The sequence below is a fragment of the Balaenoptera ricei genome, chromosome 3 (assembly GCF_028023285.1).
Source record: "Balaenoptera ricei isolate mBalRic1 chromosome 3, mBalRic1.hap2, whole genome shotgun sequence".
NCBI lineage: Eukaryota > Metazoa > Chordata > Mammalia > Artiodactyla > Balaenopteridae > Balaenoptera > Balaenoptera ricei.
Window position 1 is genome coordinate 76,968,947 of NC_082641.1, and position 26,890 is coordinate 76,995,836.

Here is a 26,890-nt window from a genome sequence, read left to right on the forward strand (position 1 = left end):
AGTGTACCTTTTAATAGAGTGAAAAGGTAGGGCATCTTTTGAAAGGGTTTCACAGTTCTCCCATATCAGTGTTTCTGAAACTGAGTGGCTGGTATCCCTAGGGAGGCTGTGACCTCTTCCTCAGGAGCTCAAAGAAAACCCAGGGGAAAATGAAGGGGAGGGGCTGAGGAGAAGAACCTTTTTCTTTTTCTTCTCTAAGAACTTGAAAGAACCAATAGGCCAGGTCTAAATACGCTGCAAAGAAAGCCTCACTCAATACAGAAGACTTTAAAAGTTCGGCTGAAAGCAAAAATTAGGCCCCGTCCAAGGAAGAATAATTAGAAACTAGAAAAGACAAATTCCAACATACATGAACTGTTTCCCATCACCACCACCAAAAAAAAAAAAAAAATGTCCACCATTGGTCTCTCTCTCCTCACAATCTGTCCAGTTTCAGGGAGCACTTGATTTAGTGGTAGAATCTTCCCCCAGTGAACACAGGGCCAGACGATCTGCAGGTTTTGCTTTGATGATCCAGAGAGACATTAACCTTTTCACTGGTTACGTGAAAGGTAAGTAAGTTGCACCATGCAGTATTTTTCAGTTAATCAAACTTTTTCCCTCACGAAGAATTTAGCTGACCAACTTTGAAAACCGGAGTGCCACTTTCTCAGGCTGTGAAAGGCTGCCCACAATTTGACTGAAATTTCAATCCACTCTTGTGCCTCGCTCAATGCATGTGTATGTGTGGGAGTTGTAAATTGAGGCCTTAACCACCAGAGTTAATCTCTTTTTAAAATCTGTATTAACCTTAATGATTTGAAGTGCACTGTCCAACACTGGGCTATTGAGATGGAAGAAAAAACTACCCTCGACTATCAACAGTTTATTAGGGGCTTAACTGAAGTGACCTACTGTAGTAGACTTCAGCTGAACGAGGCTATAGGCTTTTTGTGGAAAGGGAAAGAATTGAGGGTTTCATTAAAAAGTAATTTGTGCTTTATACTCACTCATTCAAAGAGAGTCTCAATTGCTCTTTATTCACACAGAGTTAATACAGTATCACAATGTTTCTCAATGAATGTGTTGTAACAAAAGAAAAATTTTACATTTTGAAAGGAAAAAACTCTTTGTAACTGCAGCAAGATTGATGGCTACTTAAAAGATTATAGAATCTCTTTTTCTTGTGCTCATGCTAAATGATGGAATATTGTAATTTAAATTTTTTTGCTTAAACTATGGAAGTTTAACTTTATGTTTTAATCATTAAAAATATTTTAAATACAGGGTGAAGTTGGGCAAATATGAGTTTGTGTTGTTGGACTTGTCTGGGCAAGTGTTCAGAAACCAACTAGGTATCTTATAGCTATAGCCTCATTTATATCAGGTCAAAAAATATTCTTTGCTATCAGTGATTTAAAATATCCCCTCTCCATCCACAACAATCCTAAATGGATGCTAATTTGAGCATCTGAAGATGCACCATTGACTCTACTCCTTTCCCTCAAACTGTTGCTGAATATCTTGTAGAGCCTGACTATGATTATCCACTGAGATATAAAACATATTTTTAAAGTTCTTCTTTGAGCAAGTAGGAGATAAAGTATGCAAAGAGCTTATTTGTGATAAGCTCAAATTTCATGATACCCAAATTTCATGATAAAGACCAGGAAGGATCAGTATACATATAAATATTTACCCTTTTCAGAAGTAAAGATTTTTTTAAAAAATTGGTAGACTATTCAGACATTTCTGTCTTAAATACATGGTCCTCGGTTTCTGCCACCATCACAAATGTCATAAAGACCACAAAAGGTCCAAGAGTGAGCAAGGTCAAAGACTGAATTATCCTCTTGCCCCTGAATAGTTCAACATCTCTCTTATTCAATTCAGAGCACATTAGAGTATAAGGTCAGTGAGGAATGAGGAATCATTATGTCCCTAAAACTAGAAGGAAAAAATGGAGAATCTGTTATTTAGTATTCCCCAAATTAAAGTTCATTTTATCAGATCAAAATTATGTCTCACTGAATCCCTAGGGAAAAGGTGATTCTTATTCACATTAATTTACCTAGAACCATTACGAAAGAAATATATCTATTTTTTCCAGCTTCAAGAGAACATGTACTTTAACTTGCTTAGTGGCATATAGGCCAACTGGGTTAATGCAGTTTGCATATTCATGAAGTTTCAAAAGCAATGACAGCTTCTCTCCAAGAGAGACAAACATATAATTGCATTTAACTTGTGTAATGGGCAGGTATCTAAACTTTTGAAGTAGAGGGGACTTGAATTTTTCTATAAGAAATTATTGTGCCCACTATAAATACCCAGTGATAGTTCTTAACACTTAGGTGCCCTCTGAGATACTTTTTATTTTAGGCTTTTCTCCCTATCTTCAGATGTTTTTAGCCCAACACTGGGTGCTCCCCTCCCCCGCAGAAAATCCTGAAGAAAAGTGAAGATATTTCCTATGATGGTGAACATCTCGGCCATGAATTCCTGAATCTACCTGCTGCTGGGAATCAAAGGCTGGCCAGAACCTCTGTAGTGTAAAAGCAGCCCTGAGTTCCTGTTCTGGTCTTTAAGTTAATGTCCAAAGTGAACAAAAAAAAAAGCAGTTAGTCAACCATTCACTGTTGACTGTTGATTCTAATAATGAAAGCAGCATAATAATTTAAAAATCATTGTGTCCAGATTAATTTGATTTTAACCACACCAGAAATAAAATACAAAGTGAATAAACTCAGCATTCACTAATTGTTTAGTACAAGGAGCCAAGTCAGTATATTTGCAAAAAGATTACAAACAATCCTCTCTCCCACTATTTTCAGGTATGCCTATTTTGAAATAATATCTGACAGTTGTTATTATCTTCTTGGTTACAAATGAGTTGATAAAATCCTCTTTAAAGAAACTGTAAACTCTCAACATTTTTACTTTTATCATACAGTAAACAGTCATTCAATACTATGCAAATATTAAAAAATTTTAAATATTGCCATTTTTGAACAGACATCTGCTATTTTAGTTCTAAGGCATGTGATCTTTTAATTAGGTTTTGATTCTGTTCCATGAATTAAGGGCAGCAGTGATCATATAATGGGTTTGCAAGCCCTTATATGGTAGGAAAAGTACATTTCTCCCCTTCAAATAAGTTAGCTACCCTTTAAGGGTCAACTTGCTGGCCATTCACAGTGGTAAGCATATTTCCACAAATAATAAGTGGACACTTTCTTTCAGGAACAGGGAACTCTGCACAAAATTGGTCAAGTCAGTCCTATTTATTATCCACCTTGAGATGGACAATTTAAGGAATTGTATAAATACCCCCCAAAGCCTATGAAATTAAAGAGTAAGTGAATGCTCACATTGTTGCAAATTCAAAACAATAATTTAATTCTGGAAATTGATGAAATAATTCATTAATTAACATGCCACAGAAACAGCAATATCCAAATCAGGAAGCTTTAAGACATCATACTGAGTTTGGCATTTTTACAGGCCTGCTTCTTGGTTAAAAAAAATTTAGAACAACGCAGATGTTTAGTTTAGATCCAGAATGATCTCTGGGATGTGCTAGGGAATTTGGACAACTAAGGAATTGTATCAGCAACCCAAATACCAACAGTTCATACCAAGGAATTGAATATTATGTATCTAAACTTTTCAGTGAACTATGCAACAGATTTCATGCATGTTTGAATTATCAGTGTTGATGCTACAATATCATCTGAGGGAAGCTGATACTGTCTAAGAGAAGAAGATACAGCATTACTACCCCAAGATGCCAAAATGATGAAACCTGGTAGAAATATAACCACTATGTTGACTAAACCTTGGAGAAGGCAACAATTCAAAAGTTGTTTCCTTTTTTATTGTTTACTTTTTTAACATGTTACCCTTCTTTTAAAAAGCAGAGACGGTACAAAAATCAGGTGGATAGCAAATCTTTGTAAGATCAACAAACTTTGTATTATTTACTCTGATGATCGAGTCAGGTGAAATGAAAAGTTCAGTCATCAAATGGTGTACACCTTGCATGCTGCTTGATATACAGGCAAAAGGAAAACTGCATCGGCTCTTACCTGTGACATCAGCGGCCATTAACCCTTCTGCTCTGATCACTTTCACCTGGAGGAATCCCACATCTTTCAGGTTGTGAAATATCCGCAATGGGCTCTGAAAGAACCCAACATCAGTATTAGAAAAGAAAGGTCATAAAGGGTCTCAAAGAGTGCACTGAGGAAACATTAAGTGTTACAGTTGATCTCAGGATGCTGCTTAAGTGATCAAAGGGATATTTGTGTTTCTTCAGTACAGATGACCTTTCCACCATCAAGAATGTATATACACACACACATTTATGTAGATAATTGTTGCTATATAAGTAGATTTTTTGAAAGAGTAAAAAATACCACAACATTTCTCCCTGGTAAGTAATTAGCAGTAGATGATGAACAATAAATTATAAAATACGACATGTCTGCATTCTTCCATCAGTCTCCTTTACCAAAGCGCTCCAAGAAATCTTTTATCTATGGGCATGATGATTTGAAGACTATTGATTCTTAATACTGAATCTTAAGTTGTTGGTTAAGTAACACACTTCAGACTTTGGGAATAAGAAAGACAACATTAAATTAATTATTTTTCTACTCTTTTCTTCTTGGGCAGCTTTGCAAATGGTAGGTGCTAGATAAGGGTTAAATTATTTAAGACTATTTTCTAATATTTGATTCAAAAGACGTATTTCTACCACACACCTTTTAGGTGTTTTTAAAATTTATTTGTTTTATTTTTGTCTTTGAAAATAAATCAAGTTGATTAAAAAATAAATTCAAAAGTGATGAGTAATTTTTCCTAAATTTGTAATTTTGTTTGTCATTGTAGTACGTATAGAAGTATACAAATTTTGATAGAAGAATCAGATCCAAATGCTGAAACCTATTTAATTTCATGAATTAATAATGGTAGAGTTTGAATAAGCGTAATACCAGAAGGAATTAAAAGAGGGATAGCAAGAAAATAATTCAGAACTCTAATTAACGGACACAAATAGAGAGTAAAATCAACCTATAGAACGTGATATGCATTTGTTTATTTATACTTCATTGCATCTTTCTCATGACAAGATCAGCACTTTTATTCAGTAAATCAAAGGTGCTTCTTTATCATAATCGTTAAAATGCTTTAAAACCGGGAGCATAACATAGTTTTACCTAATAAAGTTATCTATTAAAATGTTACTACGGAACATTCCCATCTTTGCATTGAGAATGTGAGAAGCCTGACAAGCACAAGCTTACCGCGATATTAACTTTATCAACCCTGTGTGACTAGTCATTGTTTACACTGATGCTCTGACCTTGGCACATTGAGAGGAGGAAACGCAGATAGACGTGTAATCTCAGAGCCTGACTTTTAAAAAAGTGTTTAGCACAAGGATTAGCTCTTAATCTTTTATTGTTTTTAAACAGTTGTTTATCACCCAAACTGTGTTGAAACTACGAGGGTGACAGGGTTCAATAAAAACGCACTTCTCTCTCCATTTACATTCCTGTAAATTAAGGGTTTAGAAGTGGAAACTTTAGACCGCAGTATTATAATTCAGAGATTTGTAGGCATGTTGTCTTCCTAAGGTCGTAATGATCAGGTGTGGGAAGCTGCTCCTTATCTCAGAGCTTACTGAGTGTTACAGACCAGGTAAGTCTCCTAATCTAACGATGGAGAAGAGTTTTAGCAAAAGGTTCCTGTCCTTTAATTTTCAGGAGCAATTTAAACTAAGTTTCACTGTGACTAGAACAAATATCTTCAGTCAGAGAATCGTTTTCATAGTGGTAACCTCATTGCAGAGTCACACTGCTTCTGGTGCTTCAGCTCCGAAGTTCTGCTTTGCGTTTGGAGGGGTAATTATTATTTGAAGGTTTCATTTCCTCGAGTCAGCTGACGCTCAGTAATTTATTGCAAACTTCAACTGCTTAGGCCAGTAACACATGGATTATAATAAGAACATCAAAAAAACAAAAAAGCCAAAAATGTAAATATATCAGTTTAAAAATATAACTTTAAGGAATGCTTCATCAAGAGGTATTCCTGCCTTGTTATTTACGGTTATTTTAGAAGGCCTCAAAACCTGGATGGCTTCTGAAGCCAGAAATTTCCATAGCAGAGGAATCTATGATTTGCTGTGCATCCTTTCAGCCCTCAATAGATGGGAAAAGATTGAAATGCTCTGGAGAGGAGTCCTCTTTATTTTTTTAATGAAAGCCTGTATAATATATTTTCTCTATGGCTGCAGCAGCTGTCAGGGAGAGCATCTCAGTTCAGCTCTATTACGGGAGAGGCAATACCCCGTCCTATGGCATCGAGATGCTCTGAGGGGCCAGAACTGATTGACAGCTTGTCACCGTGACGTCTTATTCCATCTCTGTTATGGAGAAAATTAATGTCACACCACCAGCCTTATGACTCGCTGTCATCTTAGAACCGCTCACCTTTTATCAATGCTCTAAATAACATTTCAAGCCTATCGTCTCACGGTGGACAATCCGGTCAAGGGACATTAAATCAGATGACTGTGAAATGTCATAATAAAAATGGAATGCTAACAACTTCTTCTCTAAACTAGCTCCTCTGGTTTTTAAACTGTGACAAGGGGAGCAAGGGTTCAGCATCCCCGTTCTGAAAAGGTCATACAATCGCTCTTGGTCTACTACCCATTACTACCCGCCCCCTGTTGACCTTCCCTGCTTCCCCACCACCCGCCCCGCAAAAAGAAGAAAAAAAAAGAAAAATGGAATTAGCCATCTTTTCAGAATGGGGTGATCAAATAATGGCACACACAGTAACGTCTGTTTAATTTGTGGGGCTTCAATGCTTTGCAATGAACAGCTGAATGACAGCAAGGGAGAACCTTTTCAGGGCTGTTTCATATGAGAGTGGGGCAATCCACTTACTTTCCTCACCACAACCAGAGCCAAATCAAATTCTTAGGTTGAACCTAAACTTAAAAAAAAATAAATACACAAGTTCTCACAGGAAAACATATGTATAATTCTCCAAATAAACTCTTTTATATTATATGTTTCTCCAAAACAAGTGATATTTCAAACATCATGCAGTATTCATTCATTTTATAATCTACAGAATAAAAAGGAAACACTCTGAAACCCTAAAATATAGATCTTTGTCCTTGCGTTGCTATGAGTAATCATAATACATGTGCTATATTGCATACACTGGCTTCTTAGCAAATATGATTCTAAAGGGAGATACAGGCCTATGCTTGAAATTCAGGGCTAAAGAAAAGTATATTTAAACTTGGTTCACTTTTTAGTATATTGAGCAGAATATAATCTGAGAATTAGCCGGGACATCCACATAACATTTTACATTTTACTGAAATAATAACTAATATTTGAAAGTAGGTATAGAAACAAATACTCAAATTCTAAATGGAAATGGCTGATTTAAGGAATCCCTTACAGCAAAGAGAAAAAAAAAAAAAGTAATTGGATCATTTCTAATTACCTAGCCCGTAGTATCATTCTAATATACGGGATAGTATCAAATATTAATCCATCAAATATAATATTATAATACCTAGAATCATTTTTATATTAATATATGAATTAATTTCTTTAAAATTGTTTTAATTCATGAGTCTCACTTCTGGGAACAGGAGAATATGTCTTGGTGGGTACCAAAATGTGAAATAATTTTCACAACTGCAATTATATATTAGAAGATGCCACACAATACCTTGGGCTCTTAGGTGGTTTAAAAATATATACTATTTAGCCTTGCTAAGTCACCTCTATTAAATTGTTTATGATAACACCATTGGTGGATGAGTTGTACAAGCATTAGCAGACAGCTGATTCAGTGAAGATAGCCAGAATAAATTTGCTGAAGCGCACATCCTGCTAATCTGTTTGAAGAATATTGTAGAGCATTAGTACCAGCACTTCATGTTATCTGCACAGCCTGATAAGGTACATCTTTATTAAATTCAGTTATTGGAAGGATGTCAGTCAGCAAATAGGAATATTTTAAAATCTAAAAAAAAGAAAAAAATTAAGCGGTTCTTTGTTAGTCAGAGCTTGGTTTCATGACTGAGTGTCTAGAGGAACCTTCTAAACACCTGGCAGCATTGTACAATACAAGCTTTGTAATTTTAAGTGGAAAAGCTTTTCTTTTTTCTTCCAGCTTCACGGGTACTGAGACATTCACTTTCTCGAGGCTTCACTAAGAGAGAACAATGGAGTAAGAGCTCCCCTCTCTGTTGATTCAAGAAAACTACATGGTGGGAAATGCAGACCGTGAGGATGCTGGGAAATAGGTAGATTTGGTTGTGAATGTTTGGGTTTGATAAAATTTGAGAAGGGTACTTATTTTAGTGACTCACTATGCCACCCTATCACTCTACATCTGATCAAAAGGTAAGAAAGCCTCCTTTTAATTATATTTCACATTCGATTTTAAAAAATAAAGGAATGAAGCGAGGCTTTTCTAAGCAGTGGAAAGGAAAAATTATTTCTGTGAATATCCTCCAGTAACCAACCTACTAATTAAAAAGTAAGTGCAGTTAACTCCATTTCAAATTTGTAAAGACAAAGAAATCTTAATTCCAGTGACAAATAATCAATGAACTCATTTTAAAGTATTATATAAACTTGACTTTCCATTACAGGAAGTTTCCCTGCATGATAATTTTGTGGTGTGATAAAATTACTGAGGAGAATCTCAGAATCTAGAACTTGCTCTGGAAGAGAGTTGAGAGAAGACCAGGTGTCTAGATATCCATGGGTACCCCAAGTGCTTCTGCAAAGATATGCATGGTATTTGCATCTGCCCAGGCTTCTGCTTCTGCTGATTCATCTGTCAGACAGCTTTGCAGATGTACTTCTGTCACTCCATGTAAATTATTTACAACCTCTTCTAGTCACCCATGACCCTGAAGGAGGAGGCTTACATACGTACATATCTCTTTAATATTTCCTCACGTTCTTTCGGATCCTCCAGGGAGTTGATGGAGAGGTCAGAGATGCTGACTGTGGCCGAAGCTGTCAGGGTGACCAGCAACACCAGGTGCCCCTCCCCTTCCTCCAGCTGCAGCTCCAACTTGTGTGTCTGTTCCCTACTGAGAGCTGACAGGTCGATCTGGCACCTAAAAAGAAATGTTTTGAATTAGCAAAAGGCTTTTTTTTTGGCCACATCAAACAGTGGAGGTGCAGGCTGCTCAGAGCTATGTGAAAAATAAATCAATGGAAATACCATTTGGACCACTGGAAGCATATGTATTTCGTGTCAGCTGACTTCACAAAATTCAGACTCTGATTATTTTAGTATCTAATTGCTTATTTCTTGTAAGATGCAAAAAAATGTGCTTATCTGATTTGATTACTACCCACTGTCACCATATTTATAAATCAGCAGGGGCTTTCAGTCCCTAGGATGGCCCAGATCAGTGGGGCTTTGCTTACAGAGAGACTAACGTGAGCTATCTAAAGAGGCAAACGACCAAGAGTGAATTTTTGTGCCACTCTAAAACAATAGGTGTTTTGCCCTTGTTCTGAAATGTTATTAAGCAGAGAATAGACCATTTACTATGATGATGTCATACGTTTTACATTTTTAAAACCATGCCAATTTATTCATAGAACACTGCATAAATCTAAGTTAACAAACAAACAAATCCTCTGAAAACATTATAGCTGAAGTGTTACGTACGAGAGTTGCCTGAAGAGAGACCTTGCAATAGTATGGCAACCCATGCTCGATATATCACCTCCTCAGAGCTGAACACTTTGCAGACTCTTTTCATAAAAATGTCAATTGATTTGGAAGAGAAAGATACTGTGGTGACCAAAACCACAAGGGCAATAAACAGAGAGAAAGGGGGCAGACATGAATAAAAGACATTTGAAACAGGAAATAGCCAATTATAAGAATAGATGTGAAAAAAAAAAAAGAAAAAGAAAAAAAAAAAAAAAGAATAGATGTGGTATTGTCATAAACAAGGGGTGGTCAGCTATTAGGGACAGATTAAATTTTTGCCCCTTCTTATTCTTCACTCTATTTATTGTTTATTATTTTGCTTTTAAGTTAAACATCTGTGAATAGGGCCTCAAAGCTTATGGTTGAGTTCAAACATCTTTAGTGAGAGTGATTTTAGAAACTGAATCAAAGTTTGACATTTATGTTTTATTTTTGCCTATCAAAAATGACATGAAAGATAGCCAGACTAGAAACAATTGGGAGAAAGAGGAATATAGATGCAAGAAATGAAGAAGAATAGAAACGTCCTGGTCAGTGATAGAAAATCTGCATGCACTAAATGCTAACTATCGAGACAGCAGGAAATTAGGGTCTGTACCAAGTCAGGAAAACATCTTCCTAAAGTTAGGATGTATATCAAGTAACCTCACTGTTTCTGCAAACACAATATCCATTTCAAAATACTCTCATGCTGTCCCCTTAGATTCTAAACGATGAAGAAACATATCAAATGCCTTATTTAATATTCAAATTTTAATTGGAATTAGTTCTTAATAATACCTGGAACAAATTGAGGGTTAAAAAATGCAATGGTGAAGAACAGCTAATCAAATGCATTCTCTAATAAAAAGGAGAAACATGAATATGATTTTCTACAGATCTTTCCAGCATCTGGCACAGTGCCTAACCTATAATTTGTTGAATGTGAATGAATCTTTGGACTAGACTGAGAGTATGACACTGGAGAATTGAACAGGGATGACAGTTCAGATAGTACTTTTGGTTGGTTAAGTTGGGACCAAGAAGGGTCTTTCACTCACTCTGATCATGCATTTCCAGTCCTGCTCATGCCCTATTGCCTATTACCATTAAGTGCTGGTTGGCCTCCTCCTCTTTTATATTAGAGTCATTGCATTTAATTCTTTAGAGTTGGGGAAGGTGTTCTAAAGATGCAGTCCAGGAACTGCAAACTGGCCACTCTCAGATCAAAGCTGGTCCATAGATTTGTTGTTTTTATTGTGCTAAAAAAGTTTTGAATTTAAATAACTTTAAAGAAAGAGCAAATGTCCTCTGAGTTATTGTCCCCAATACTGTCTAACTTACAGCTGGACTATTTCACTTAATTCTGTACCCAGTGCCAAGAGGCATAAGGATTTGTGATCCTCAAAATCTCCTTAATTTACCAATGAGGAAACTGAGGGCCAGAGAAGTCACATGAATCAACGGAGATACACAGTTAGTTATTAGCAGAGCCAGACCTGAACCTAGCACTCTGGAATCTAAGATCTAGGCTTTTTCCACATCCAGTCTGTCATTGCTGTAACTGTGCATCCTGGAGGAATGTGCTATGTGAGGCAGTTCTTAAACAGGGTGATATCCAGACTTGTTTTGAACAGGACACATTAACTCAGGTTTCAAGTATAGAAGTGTGTTATTTTTATGCTTTAAAAATATGTATGAACTAGGAAGAATGCTGTAAGTAATTGCTCTTAGAAGACGATAAACTAAGAAAAAATTACAAATTGAATTTTAAAAGCTATGGAACTAATAAAATTTAAATTACCATTGCACATCTATAGGAAGGATTATACCTTTCTGCTGCAACTAAATTTTTAATATTGTGTACACTCGTAGAAATAGTCCCCGGTTCTGTCCTATATTTAACGGTTCAGAATGTTGACTTTAATCATTCTAATATAGAAAATGCCTGTGTATACAAATATTTTGAAAAGAGAGCATTAATGAATTCAAGATGCTTTTTGCTAGTTGAGGTTACTCAGATCTCCTATTCATCTAAAAACTCTGCTCAGGAGTAATCCTCAGATGCCATTTAAAGCAAAATGTCACCTGATAACCAAGCAAAATTGTCCTGTTAACTTCAGGATAAAGTTAGCATTACAGCATCACTGATATCTGCATTAAATGAGTATCGAATCATTGCTGGAATTTGGTGGAGCAAAAGCTTTTGCTATTCCTTTGTTGTTATTGAATAAATATGTACAAAGATGGAACTCCTGCAACATAGTGTATTGCAAAGTGAATTCAGGACTAATTACTATGGGCCAGTGCTATGGTTTGAATGTTTGTGTGTTATCCAAAATTCATATGTTGAAACCTAGTGCCCAACGTGATGATATTAAGAGGTGGGGTGGTTGGGAAGTGATTAGGTCATGAGAGTGGAGCCCTCGTGAATGGGATTAGTGCCCTTATAAAAAAGGCACCAGAGAGATCCCTCATCCCTTCTGTCATGTGAGGACACAGAGGAAAACAGCAGTTTATGAACCATGAAACCAGACACCAAATCTGCTTGTGTCTTGATCTTGGACTTCTCAACCCCTAGAACTGTGAAAAATAAATTTCTGTTGAATTCCATCCACCCAGTCTATGGTGTTCGGTTATAGCAGTCCAACAGGCAGATTCACCTGTACTTGGCTTGCCTGTACTATTATGTTCTCAACAAAGGAAGGATTCACTGTAGTTTGGTTACAGAAATACTAGGTGATCATTCAGATGGTTCAGAATAAGCAAAAATTGATGGTTTTATATTGTTATGAAAATGAAAAGGCAAATTTTTAAAAGTATTGAAGCAAATTCATGAACTCCAAAAATATATACACAGACACATTCACAGGGGAAAGAGCCCATGACTGGGCATCAGATTCCCTTGGTTCTAGCCCTCCATCTGTCACTAATTAGTTGGATGACCTTTTCCAAGACAACTCTTAGCCCCTGGAATTCCAGGTTTCTCATCTGTGATATGAGGGAATTGAACTAGATGAACTTCAAATTCTCAAAAACCTCAAATTCCACAATTTATTATAACTCTATCCATGTTTACACTTGTTTACATCTTCCTTTCTTTGCAATTCCACAAACCAAAAAAATGGTAAGAGAACAAATTCATCTTACAGGCAATGAAATATTATTCCTCAGAGGTATTACGCCTCTACCCTGCTGAAAAAAGTCTGAATGTTGGTGCCAGAAGGCAGACAATCTAACTTAATATCAAATTGTCTTCTAAGGAGAACTGGGAGGGGGGGTGCATACAGGTCACCATGTATGGAGTGAAAAAGAAAGTGTGGATTCTCCTCTTTTGTTCAAAGAACAGCTCCCCTTACATCTGTTTTGTATCTGGGTTCCACAAGGAACTCCTGGGTCCTCAGCTGCCTGCTTTGCCTCAGCCTCGACTTTGGCTGGGTCTTTCCAAGGGGCTGCTCCTCATCCCACCACTGTGACCAATCGGCTGGGCTTGAGTCCTCATAGGTCTTCCACCTAGGGCTGGCCTCGGACCGTCCTAACTTTCACTTGCCCAAATGGGCTGAGCACTCCGATTGGCTGCCACTGTGTATCTAGGCCCAACTGCCACATGCCCCAAATTTCTGGCTTCTAAGGCCACTTCTGCACTTGGATAAAAAGCCACACTGTGGAGTATGGGATCTGGCTTCCTGATCAACTGCCAAAGAAACCAGATGAAACAATGCAGAAGTTTTCTCCTTATGGGGTGAACTTAGATCAATGGCATAGGTGATGGGAAGATAACTCCCCATGCCTTCCACCCTCTCACAAACCATTCCAAAGCAGGATTCTCCATATTACCTATCCACATGTGTCCAAGTGGGCACACCTGCTGGGCAACCACTGTGTCTCTGAAACACAGGGAACATGGCCAGCCTAGTAACCTATCACCGTGCGTTACTTCCTAGTCTTCCCTGCCTCATGTTCTTTCTCTCACTCTCAGGACCTGGGATTGTACCTCCCAATTAAGTATCAGCACCTAATCCCTGCCTCAAGCTCTGTTTCCTAGGGAACCTGGTCGAAGGCAAAAATTATTGATACAATTCAATCCCCACAGTTACAGATATCCAAAACCCAAACCTGACCATGTCCCACTCCTGGCTCCCCACCACCTATAAAGTATCCTTAGTAAGGCAATGGGGCACTCCACAACCTACCATCAGCTTGGGTGTCATTTGTTGACTTACACTTACTACTTAAGTAATTCCTGACAGCTTGTAATTCTCCCATCATCCATGCTAGGGCTCACCTCTTTCTTTGTGTTTGTATGAAGCAACCCCTCTGCCTGAGATGATGTATCTACCTATGTTTGCTTGGCTAATTTTTAACTAATTCTCATTGAAATGTCTTTTCCTGTCAATCTCCTGATACACCTCAAGGGCAGGCACCTAGCACAGAGCTGGAATATAGTTGGTGCTCTGCAAGTATTAAAGTACTTATGGATGAGGAGACAGAGGTTCAGAGAGGCCAATATTTTACCCACGGCGACAGTGGCAGAGTCAGGATTAGCATGTGATGTGCTCATGCTACCATTTCCATATTGTCTTCCCAGAAAGTGGGTTGATTTCTTTCCAACACTAATTCATTCAGTCATTCATTAACTATTTATTAAGTGCACTGTGTGTCAGGCCTCTGTTAAATTTGGGGGATTCAGCCCTTTCTAAGCCTTCTGGTTTCTCACATCCTTATTTCCAGAACTACCGCAGACCTAGTGCGTTGCTTTTAGTGAAGTTATTTGGCTTCAGAGTTCACATCAGGGGTTCAGAACACCAAAGTTTTAACAAAGGTGAATTATTCATTAGTATTGTGATATCAAGCAAGTTACAAACTTTTTGTGCATCATTTTCCTTCCTCGTTTATGCCTTCTCTTTGCATAGAACTGTAAAAACACAGGAATAACAGATGAAAAACTACTTTGAAAAGATGAAAGTACTATGGAACTATAATACGAAGTTTATTATCTCATATGCCTTAGTTTGATATTGTACAATTTTAAAATGTACTGTCTGTTCCGAACTCATCAGTCAATCAATCATCAATAGAAGAATCAAAAGAGACTCAAAACTGAGATTGGAGAGCTATTTTCTTTCATTCCACAAATGGGGAAACTGAGGCTCAGAGGAATTAAGTGATGGCAAGACCTCACATTTACTGACTTCCATAGCAAAGCTTGAAATTCTTTGCACCTTTTAAAAACTATATGCATTACTTAGCCACATGAAAGGAATATATCACATTTATTTGGTGATGCTTTCCCCTAAGTTCAAGGAGAAAAATTTCAGTATTCTTGTCACCTTTTTCTCCCCACCTTTCCTTCTGCCATGCCTAAACCAGTAACCAATGACAGTTTTACCCAGATGAAACAGTTTTGTGATTAGCACCATTGATGTACACACGGGGTACAGGAAGTAAATGTTAGGCCTATTTGGATGTATTTTTTAATTTAAAATAGGACAGGATTCAAACTTCATAAATATTTTATACATGCATTAACACTGGTAGCCCATACATCAGATATGTCACATGTGACCTGCAAGTATTTTAAGGGACGAGCAGAAGCTGCATGACATGGAGGGGTTGACAGTGGCCCCTGAACTTGCTGACTGGCTTTCAGTGAACTGCAGTCCATATATGCTCGGTTAGGTGGATTTACAGATTATATCATCTAGTTTTAATCCTCACAAAATGGACAGTGGCTTTAAAAAATCCCAGTAAATTAGGAGGTTGGGATTAACATACACACACTACTATGTATAAAATAGGTAATCAACAAGGACCTACTGTATAGCTCAGGGAACACTACTCAGTACTCTGTAATAACCTATATGGGAAAAGAATCTGAAAAAGAATAGATATATGTATATGTATAACTAAATCATTTTGCTGTACGCCTGAAACTAACACAACATTGTAAATCAACTATACTCCAATGTAAAATAAAAATTAAAAAAATAAAAGATCCCAGTAAAGAAACTGTGGATTGAGTATAATACTAATTGAACAAGCGTAAGTGAACAGAATGATAAACGAGAACACACAGAGTTGACACGTTTACTCCTAGCCCATCTGTCTGTCAGCTACACTCTGATTCTGATTTACAAACCAATAGTGTGGCATAATCAGATCTAGCAAGAATTCAAACAAAATCCAACTTAAAATTATCAGGAAGAATACCTGCAACAAAAATTTACATCTCCTCTAACAAGGAACTTCTAAGTGTGTGTTATGCCCTGAAGTACTAGCTCATGATATTACGAAGCCATCATGATAAGAGGACAATTAAAAATGAAGCCTTCAGGACAGGAAGACAAGCCTCTATAGAATTTCTTTGGTGGTGGGGGGGGTCATTTCTAAAAACACATTTTACTAATTTGGACCAAATTTAACGATAAAATTAGGAAGCTTTTTGAGATTTACTGCATGAGAGCTACTTTACGTTAGTGAAACAAACACATAGTATAAGGTCTTATATTACAAATCAATATGATACGTAATTCTTTAGAATCTTTGCATTTTAAAGAATTCAATAGGTAACCACTAATGTGTTTTCAAGTTTCACGATTATGCAGTGTGCACGCCACCTCTGACATTACTAAATGCTAATGCAGTTATTGCCTTTCTGTTGTCAGCAGTTTTCACTGTCCAACTGTCTTTGAGGAGGTGGCTTTATCAGAGCATACTTCTACAAACTTGGGAGCTTCCCCATTCATTGCCTCGAAGGTAAGCTATTTAATATACACACTGTCTTTGGAAACTGCATGGTGCATGGAAACTGTCTTTGGAAATGCCTATCGTAGACAAAATACTGCAGTGAGTACAAACTTTCTGAGAAAATCTTCAGAAGAAAAAATAGTAAGCCATGAAAGAAAATGGATTAAAATCTTAATATGTTTGGCTTAGGTTGAGTTTAGGAAAAAAACCAAGACAAGAATCAATGACATTCTTTACTGAAATACTGTCTCTCTCCCAAATAAAATACTTCACTCAATCCTTAGTAAGAAAAATGGTGAAACAGAAAGATTTCATTAAAAATTCTCTTCAGTTTAGAATTTTCTGACTAGTTATCTTTGTGCTTTCAAATTAATAATGAGGCAGGATTGCTCCTACTCTTATTTACATAGGAAGTAGAACAATCATCGTAGTATTTATATCACAAATAATAAACACTGCAAATCAGAATCTATACAGTGTCAAATGCTCAAACGCAATGACCTTCAACTTTAAGAAAACACTAATTTGGTTAACATGCAAAGTCAAAGGCTGTTTTCCTCATTTTCCACACTATACCTGGACAGACATACATGTACTATGTATAGTACATAGTAGGTACTCATTCCACATTCTCTTTCCTTTAACATTAAATATAGAGTCATAGATTTATTTTATGGTTGAAAGCATTTGTTCTTTACCCGGAACTTGCCCATTTGGGATAACCTTTTCTTCTATATTATTAATAAAAATTGTGTTGAAATAGAACTCTCTACTGAAGTTTACATCTATAGCACTTTATTGTCATGGGCAGTACCAATGCCTTGGCCCTGATCACAATGCAACAAATAAAGTTAGTAGTAATCCACTAACCTAAAATATATGTGCCCCAAATCAATGCCACTTTAAAGATAAAGAAGCATTTTGCACACTAATAAATAATGCTATAAATCTTGCTATATTGGATTGCAAATAACTCCGATTGAATGAAATTGCTTGACATGGGATTTACTTACTCTGCACGTTCATAAAAACAACTTGTTCTCTGACAGCACTCATTCTTGGCAATTTACCACAGCTGTCAGCAGACAATTTGTTCAGATTACTGCTCTGCATAAAAGTGTAACAATCATGAGGATTTATTAGCTGATTATCGTAAAGGTGGCAGTCCGTCTTGCCTGCCAAAATGCAGGTGATCAGAAAGTTAAATAATTACACGCAGATTAACATTATTTCACCTTCATTTGAAATCTGTAGTTCAGCGACAGGTAAAATTTGTTGTTCAAACTTGCAGTACGGTGCACACCACCCAAGTGGGTTTATTGACTTCTTGGCACTTTATCGAGCCCTTAATGGCTTCAGAACATACTGAATACCAGACCGAGGTGAAAGGGGCACGGACTTTAAGATCAGGAGTCCTGGATTTGAGTCTCAGATCAATCGCCCCAAATTCACACTAGCTGAACAATCTCTAAACCTCCTTTTTTGCTATACCTCTAAACCTGCCTCACTTTTTGCACCGGCAAAATTGGTACAATATGAAGCATCCTTGTTACCCCCTAATATTGAACTAATGTATGTAATAATAATAGTGCCCTATACAGTGTAAATCACTATTATTATTGTTTCTTTCCATTCATGGTAAATTTACTTTTGTGTAAAATTTAACAACCAGATGGCATTAACTCACTTGATATTATAATGGTGAAAAAGTTATAAGTATCTTGGTAAATGCATAGGCTACTTTTTATTCAAATGCAACCATTCAGTATTTTTTAAGTACAAAGATTACTCAGACACCTAGAAACTTTAACCCATTAATTCTCCCTTTTGAATTATATACAAATATCTTTCTTAATTATACTGAAACTTTGTACTTTCCACTAAGGAATGCTGTTCTAATTGCCTTTGCATTAACATCAGGTGTCAAATGCTATATTTATTTAGAGAAGGAAGAGCCATTATTTCCAGTATTCAGTCAAACTTCAGGTATTTAAATTTAAATCCAGCAAATATTTATTAAGCACCTATTACTTGCCACATACTTTAATAGGTATTGAGGATGCCACAATGAACAAAGCACTCAAAAATCCCTGCCTTCATGAAGCTCACATTCAAGTGATGGAAAATACACGATAAAATAAGTAAGTGAAATGCATAGTATGTCAAATGGTGATTACTTCAATGGAGAAAACAAAGCAGGATAGAAGAAACGTAATGTCAAGGAAAAGAAGTTTCGATTTTAAATAGGGGTGGTATGGCTGTCTCCCTGATGTGACATTTGTGCATAGACCTAAAGAAGGTAAAGAAGCAAGGCAGGTGGACGCCTGAAGAAAGAGTGTCACAGATGGAGGAAAAGATCCTGAGGTGGGAAGGTATATGGTGCACCTGAGGAACAGCAAAGAGGCTGGGACAGAGCAGAGGGAGGGAGGGGCAAAGTAGCAGAAGTTCAGGGCAGAGGGGTCACAGGGCCAGATCACCAGGAGCATCAGAGGGCTCTGTGAGGACACTGGTTGCACACAGACTGAGATGGGAAACAACTACAGGGCTTCGAGCAGAGGAGTTAAATTCTTTTATTGATGTTATGTGGAAGGAAGAAGAACAGGAGGCTCTTGCCGCTGCCCACATGAAACTGACGGTGGCTTCAACAGGAAACAGAATGATTGAGAGGATAAGGGTGATTTCTGACTATATTCTGAAGGAGAAGTTTGCAAGTTGCTGAATGGACTTGATGAGAATGAAAGAAAAGAATAAAAAATGACTCCAAGATTTTTGGTGTTAGCAATGAATGAGAGAGAATACTGATGGAGGAGCAGATTTGGGGCACTGCGGGTGAGAAGTTTGGCTTTGGACCTGCTAAATTGGAGAAGCCTATTAGACGTCCAAATGGAGATTTCAAGCAGGCAGGTGGACGTGGAGTTAAGGAGTGGATCTGTATGTCTGTCATTGTCAATCTTAGGTGGTATGGAAAGCACAAGAGTGGATGAAGGCACCACGGGGGCAGGTATAGACTGAGAAGATGCCCAGGGAGTGAGCTCTGAGGGTCTCCGGAATGAAATCAGGAGGCAAACGAGCAAAAATCTGCGGGGGAGATGAAGAAAGAACATGTGATGAGGTAAGAGGAAAACAGAGCCCTCTGTTCTGGAAGCCAACTGAAAACACCTGTTTTAAGGAGGAAGCTATCAGCCAAGTCCAGCGCGGCTGCTGGATCAGGTAAGATGTAGGTTAAACACTGGCCATTGAATTTAGCAACTTGGTGGTCACAGGTGACCTTGACAAGGGCAGTCTGGGTGAATTGTTGGGGGCAAAAGCCTGACTACGTGGGATCAAGTAAGAATGGGTGTGGGTACTTTTCAGTGTAAAAATAGTTTTCACTGTGTCGGCACTACAGATTTGCAAGTGGCTCTTTCATTTGTAGCCAGTCTTATCTTTGTAATAAACAAACAAACAAAGCCCTGTTATAGAGTATACACATACAAAAACACATTTCAAAAATCATTATATGTGGGAGACCTTCAAGATGGCGGAGGAGTAAGACGTGGAGATGACCTTCCTCCCCACAAATACATCAAAAATACATCGATGTGTGGAACAACTCCTACAGAACACCTACTGAACACTGGCAGAAGATCTCAGACTTCCCAAAAGGCAAGAAACTCCCCAACTACCTGGGTAGGGCAAAAGAAAAAAGAAAAAACAGAGACAAAAGAATAGGGACGGGACCTGCACCAGTGGGAGGGAGCTGTGAAGGAGGAAAGGTTTCCACACACTAGGAAGCCCCTTCGTGGGCGGAGACTGCGGGTGGCGGAGGGGGGGAGCTTCGGAGCCACGGAGGAGAGCACAGCCACAGGGGTGCGGAGGGCAAAGCGGAGAGATTCCCGCACAGAGGATCCGTGCCAACCAGCACTCACCAGGCCGAGAGGCTTGTCTGCTCACCCGCCGGGGCGGGCGGGGCTGGGAGCTGAGGCTCGGGCTGAGGATCCCAGGGAGAGGACTGGGGTTGGCGGCGTGAACACAGCCTGAAGGGGGCTAGTGCGCCACAGCTAGCCTGGAGGGAGTCCAGGAAAAGGTCTGGAACTGCCGAAGAGGCAAGAGACTTTTTCTTGCCTCTTTGTTTCCTGGTGTGCGAGGAGAGGGGACTAAGAGCGCTGCTTAAACGAGCTCCAGAGACGGGCGCGAGCTGCGGCTATCAGCGCGGGCACCAGACACGGGCATGAGACGCTAAGGCTGCTGCTGCCGCCACCAAGAAGCCTGTGTGCGAGCACAGGTCACTCTCCACACCGCCCCTCCCGGGAGCCTGTGCAGCCCGCCACTGCCAGGGTCCCGTGATCCAGGGACAACTTACCCGGAAGAACACACGGCGCACCTCAGGCTGGTGCAACGTCACGCCGGCCTCTGCCGCTGCAGGCGCGCCCCGCCTCCGTACCCCTCCCTCCCCCCAGCCTGAGTGAGCCAGAGCCCCCTAATCAGCTGCTCCTTTAACCCCAGCATGTCTGAGCGAAGAACAGACACCCTCAGGCGACCTACATGCAGAGGCGGGTCCAAATCCAAAGCTAAAACCCTGGAGCTGTGCGAACAAAGAAGAGAAAGGGAAATTTCTCCCAGCAGCCTCAGGAGCAGCGGATTAAATCTCCACAATCAACTTGATGTACCCTGCACCTCTGGAATACCTGAATAGACAATGAATCATCCCAAAATTGAGGCAGTGGACTTTGTGTGATTTTGTCTGTATAGCTTTACTTTTACCATTTGTCCTAGGGTTCTGTCTCCCCGTTTTTTTTTTTTTTTAAGTATAGTTTTTAGCACTTGTTTTCATTGGTGGATTTGTTTTTTAGTTTGGTTGTTCTCCTCTTTCTTTCTTTTTTCAAAATTACTTTGTAATTTTTTATTTTTAATAATATTTTTTATTTTTTAATGACTTTATTTATTTATTTTCTTTCTTTCTTTCTTTTTTTCTCCCTTTTCTTCTGAGCCGTGTGTCTGACAGGGTCTTGGTGCTCTGGCCGGGTGTCAGGCCTGTGCCTCTGAGGTGGGAGAGCAAAGTTCAGGACATTGGTCCACCAGAGACCTCCCGGCTCCATGTAATATCAAACAGCAAAAGCTCTCCCTGAGATCTCCATCTCAATGCTAAGACCCAGCTCCACTCAACGACCAGCAAGCTACAGTGCTGGATACCCTATGACAAACAACTAGCAAGACAGGAACACAACACCACCCATTAGCAGAGAGGCTGCCTAAAATCATAATAAGGTCACAGACACCCCAAAACACACCACCGGATGCAGTCCTGCCAACCAGAAAGACAGATCCAGCCTCATCCACCAGAACACAGGCACCAGTCCCCTCCACCAGGAAGCCTACACAACCCACTGAACCAACCTTACCCACTGGGGGCAGACACCAAAAACAGTGGGAACTACGAACCTACAGCCTACGAAATGGAGACCCCAAACGCAGTAAGTTGAGCAAAATGAGAAGACAGAGAAATACGCAGCAGATGAAGGAGCAAGGTAAAAACCCACCAGACCAAACAAATGAAGAGGAAATAGGCAGTCTACCTGAAAAAGAATTCAGAGTAATGATAGTAAAGATGATCCAAAAATCTTGGAAATAGAATGGAGAAAATACAAGAAACATTTAACAAGGACATAGAAGAACTAAAGAGCAAACAATGATGCACAACACAATACATGAAATTAAAAATTCTCTAGAAGGAATCAATAGCAGAATAACTTGAGGCAGAAGAACGGATAAGTGAGCTGGAAGATAAAATAGTGGAAATAACTACCACAGAGCAGAATAAAGAAAAAAGGATGAAAAGAATTGAGGACAGTCTCAGAGACCTCTGGGACACTAAACGCACCAACATTTGAATTATAGGGGTCCCAGAAGAAGAAGAAAAAAACAAAGGGACTGAGAATATCTTTGAAGAGATTATAGTTGAAAACTTCCCTAATATGGGAAAGGAAATAGTTATTCAAGTCCAGGAAGCACAGAGAGTCCCATACAGGATAAATCCAAGGAGAAACACGCCAAGACACACATTAATCAAAATATCAAAAATTAAATACAAAGAAAAAATATTAAAAGCAGCAAGGGAAAAACAACAAATAACATACAAGGGAACTCCGATAAGGTTAACAGCTGATCTTTCAGCAGAAACTCTGCAAGCCAGAAGGGAGTGGCAGGACATATTTAAAGTGATGAAAGGGAAAAACCTACGACCAAGAATACTCTACCCAGCAAGGATCTCATTCAGATTCAACGGAGAAATAAAAACCTTCACAGACAAGGAAAAGCTAAGAGAATTCAGCACCACCAAACCAGCTTTACAACAAATGCTAAAGGAAATTCCCTAGGCAGGAAACACAGAGAAGGAAAAGACCTACAATAACAAACCCAAAACAATTAAGAAAATGGTCATAGGAGCATACATATCGATAACTACCGTAAATGTAAATGGATTAAATGCTCCAACGAAAAGACACAGACAGGCTGAATGGATACAAAAATAAGACCTGTACATATGCTGTCTACAAGAGACCCACTTCAGATCTAGGGACACATACAGATTGAAAGTGAGGGGATGGAAAAAGATATTCCAGGCAAATGGAAATCAAAAGAAAGCTGGAGTAGGAATTCTCATGTCAGACAAAATAGACTTTAAAATAAAGAATATTACAAGAGACAAAGAAGGACACTATATAATGATCAAGGGATCAATCCAAGAAGAAGATATAACAATTATAAATATTTATGCACCCAACATAGGAGCACCGCGATACATAAGGCAAATGCTAACAGCCATAAAAGGGGAAATCAACAGCAACACAATCATAGTAGGGGAGTTTAACACCCCACTTTCACCAATGGACAGATCATCCAAAATGAAAATAAATAAGGGAACACAAGCTTTAAATGATACATTAAACAAGATGGATTTCATTGATATTTTTAGGACATTCCATCCAAAAACAACAGAATACACTTTCTTCTCAAGTGCTCATGGAATATTCTTCAGGATAGATCAGATCTTAAGTCACAAATCAAGCCTTGGTAAATTTAAGAAAATTGAAATCATATCAAGTATCTTTTCCGACCACAACGCTATGAGACTAGATATCAATTACAGGAAAAAAATCTGTAAAAAATTTTTAAAATGGAGGCTAAACAATACACTACTAAATAACCAAGAGGTCACTGAAGAAATCAAAGAGGAAATTTAAAAATTCCTAGTAACAAATGACAATGAAAACACGACCACCCCAAACCTATGGGATGCAGCAAAAGCAGTTCTAAGAGGGAAGTTTATAGCAATACAATCCTACCTCAAGAAACAAGAAACATCTCAAATAAACAACCTAACCTTACACCTAAAGCAATTAGAGAAAGAAGAACACAAAAACCCCAAAGTTAGCAGAAGAAAAGAAATCATTAAGATCAGATCAGAAATAAATGAAAAAGAAATGAAGGAAACGATAGCAAAGATCAATAAAACTAAAAGCTAGTTCTTTGAGAAGATAAACAAAATTGATAAACCATTAGCCAGACTCGTCAAGAAAAAAAGGGAGAAGACTCAAATCAATAGAATTAGAAATGATAAAGGAGAAGTAACAACTGACACTACAGAAATACAAAGGATCATGAGAGATTACTACAAGCAACTCTATGCCAATAAAATGGACAACCTGGAAGAAATGGACAACTTCTTAGAAAAGCACAACCTTCGAGACTGAACCAGGAAGAAATAGAAAATATAAACACACCAATCACAAGCACTGAAATTGAGACGGTGATTAAAAATCTTCCAACAAGCAAAAACCCAGCACCAGATGGCTTCACAGGTGAAATCTATCAAACACCTTTAGCGAAGAGCTAACACCTATCCTTCTCAAACTCTTCCAAAATATAGCAGAGGGAGGAACACTCCCAAACTCATTCTACGAGGCCACCATCACCCTGATACCAAAACCAGACAAAGATGTCACAAAGAAAGAAAACTACAGGCCAATATCACTGATGAACATAAATGCAAAAATCCTCAACAAAATACTAGCAAACAGAATCCAACAGCACGTTAAAAGGATCATGCACCATGATCAAGGGGGGTTTAATCCCAGGAATGCAAGGATTCTTCAGTATACACAAATCAATCAACGTGATAAACCATATTAACAAATTGAAGGAGAAAAACTATATGATCATCTCAATAGATGCAGAAAAAGCTTTCAACAAAATTCAACACCCATTTATGATTAAAAACCCTCCAGAAAGTAGGCACAGAGGTAACTTACCTCAACATAATAAAGGCCATATATGACAAACCCACAGCCAACATCATTCTCAATGGTAAAAAACTGAAACCATTTCCTCTAAGATCAGGAATAAGACAAGGTTGTCCACTCTCACCACCATTATTCAACATAGTTTTGGAAGTATTAGCCACAGCAATCAGAGAAGAAAAAGAAATAAAAGGAATCCAAATCAGAAAAGAAGAAGTAAAGCTGTCACTGTTTGCAGATGACATGATACTATACATAGTGAATCCTTAAAGACTCTACCAGAAAACTACTAGAGCTAATCAATGAATTTGGTAGAGTAGCAGGATACAAAATTAATGCCCAGAAATCTCTTTCATTCCTATACACTAATGATGAAAAATCTGAAAGAGAAATTAAGGAAACACTCCCATTTACCACTGCAACAAAAAGAATAAAATACCTAGGAATAAACCTACCTAAGGAGACAAAAGACCTGTAGGCAGAAAACTATAAGACACTGATGAAAGAAATTAAAGATGATACAAACAGATGGAGAGATATACCATGTTCTTGGATTGGAAGGATCAACATTGTGAAAATGACTATACCACCCAAAGCAATCTACAGATTCAATGCAATCCTTATGAAACTACCAATTGCATTTTTCACAGAACGAGAACAAAAAAGTTTCACAATTTGTATGGAAACACGAAAGACCCCGAATAGCCAAAGCAATCTTGAGAAAGAAAAACGGAGCTGGAGGAATCAGGTTCCCTGACTTCAGACTCTACTACAAAGCTACAGTAATCAAGACAGTATGGTTCTGGCACAAAAACAGAAATATAGATCAATGGAACAGGATAGAAAGCCCAGAGATAAACCCACACACATATGGTCACCTTATGTTTGATAAAGGAGGCAAGAATATACAATGGAGAAAAGACAGTCTCTTCAATAAGTAGTGCTGGGAAAACAGGACAGCTACATGTAAAAGAATGAAATTGGAATACTTTCTAACACCATACACAAAAATAAAATGGATTAAAGACCTAAATGTAAGGACAGACACTATAAAACCCTTAGAGGAAAACATAAGCAGAACACTCTGACATAAATCACAGCAAGATCCTTTCTGACCCACCTCCTAGAGAAATGGAAATAAAAACAAAAATAAACAAATAGGACCAAATGAAACTTAAAAGCTTTTGCACAGCAAAGGAAACCATAAACAAGATGAAAAGACAACCCTCAGAATGGGAGAAAATATTTTCAAATGAAGCAACTGACAAAGGATTAATCTCCAAAATTTACAAGCAGCTCATGCAGCTCAATATCAAAAAAACAAACAACCCAATCCAAAAATGGGCAGAACACCTAAATAGACATTTCTCCAAAGAAGATATACAGATTGCCAACAAACACATGAAAGAGTGCTCAACATCACTAATCATTGGAGAAATGCAAATCAAAACTACAATGAAGTATCACCTCACACCAGTCAGAATGGTCATCATCAAAAAATCTACAAACAATAAATGCTGGAGAGGGTGTGGAGAAAAGACAACCCTCTTGCACTGTTGGTGGGAATGTAAATTGATACAGCCACTATGGAGAACAGTATGGAGGTTCCTTAAAAAACTAAAAATAGAACTACCATACAACCGAGCAATCCCACTACTGGGCACATACCCTGAGAAAACCATAATTCAAAGAATCATGTACCACAATGTTCATTGCAGCACTATTTACAATAGCCAGGACATGGAAGCAACCTAAATGTCCATCGACAGATGAATGGATAAAGAAGTTGTGGTACATATATACAATGGAATATTACTCAGCCATAAAAAGGAACAAAATTGGGTCATTTGTAGAGACGTGGATGGATCTGCAGGCTGTCATACAGAGTGAAGTAAGTCAGAAAGAGAAAAACAAATATCGCATATTAACACATATACGTGGAACCTAGAAAAATGGTACAGATGAACCAGTTTGCAGGGCAGAAATAGAGACACAGATGTAGAGAACAAACGTATGGACACCAAGGGGGTAAAGCGGTGGGGGCGTGGGGATGATGGTGTGATGAATTGGGCGATTGGGATTGACATGTACACACTGATGTGTATAAAATTGATGACTAATAA

The 26,890-nt window shown here is 38.2% G+C and overlaps 1 protein-coding gene across 12 annotated transcripts in view; it reads right to left on the reverse strand.

Annotated features, from left to right (window-relative positions):
• Positions 1 to 26,890, reverse strand: part of MCTP1 (multiple C2 and transmembrane domain containing 1) — a 557,626-nt gene that overhangs the window by 185,140 nt on the left and 345,596 nt on the right. For all 12 annotated transcript variants that reach the window (XM_059916784.1, XM_059916782.1, XM_059916779.1 and 9 more), the window contains 2 exons: positions 8,965 to 9,151; positions 4,068 to 4,161 (listed from right to left, as the gene is read on the reverse strand). In XM_059916784.1, the coding sequence (XP_059772767.1) occupies positions 4,068 to 4,161; positions 8,965 to 9,151 (281 nt within the window). The remainder of the gene's footprint in view (positions 1 to 4,067; positions 4,162 to 8,964; positions 9,152 to 26,890) is intronic.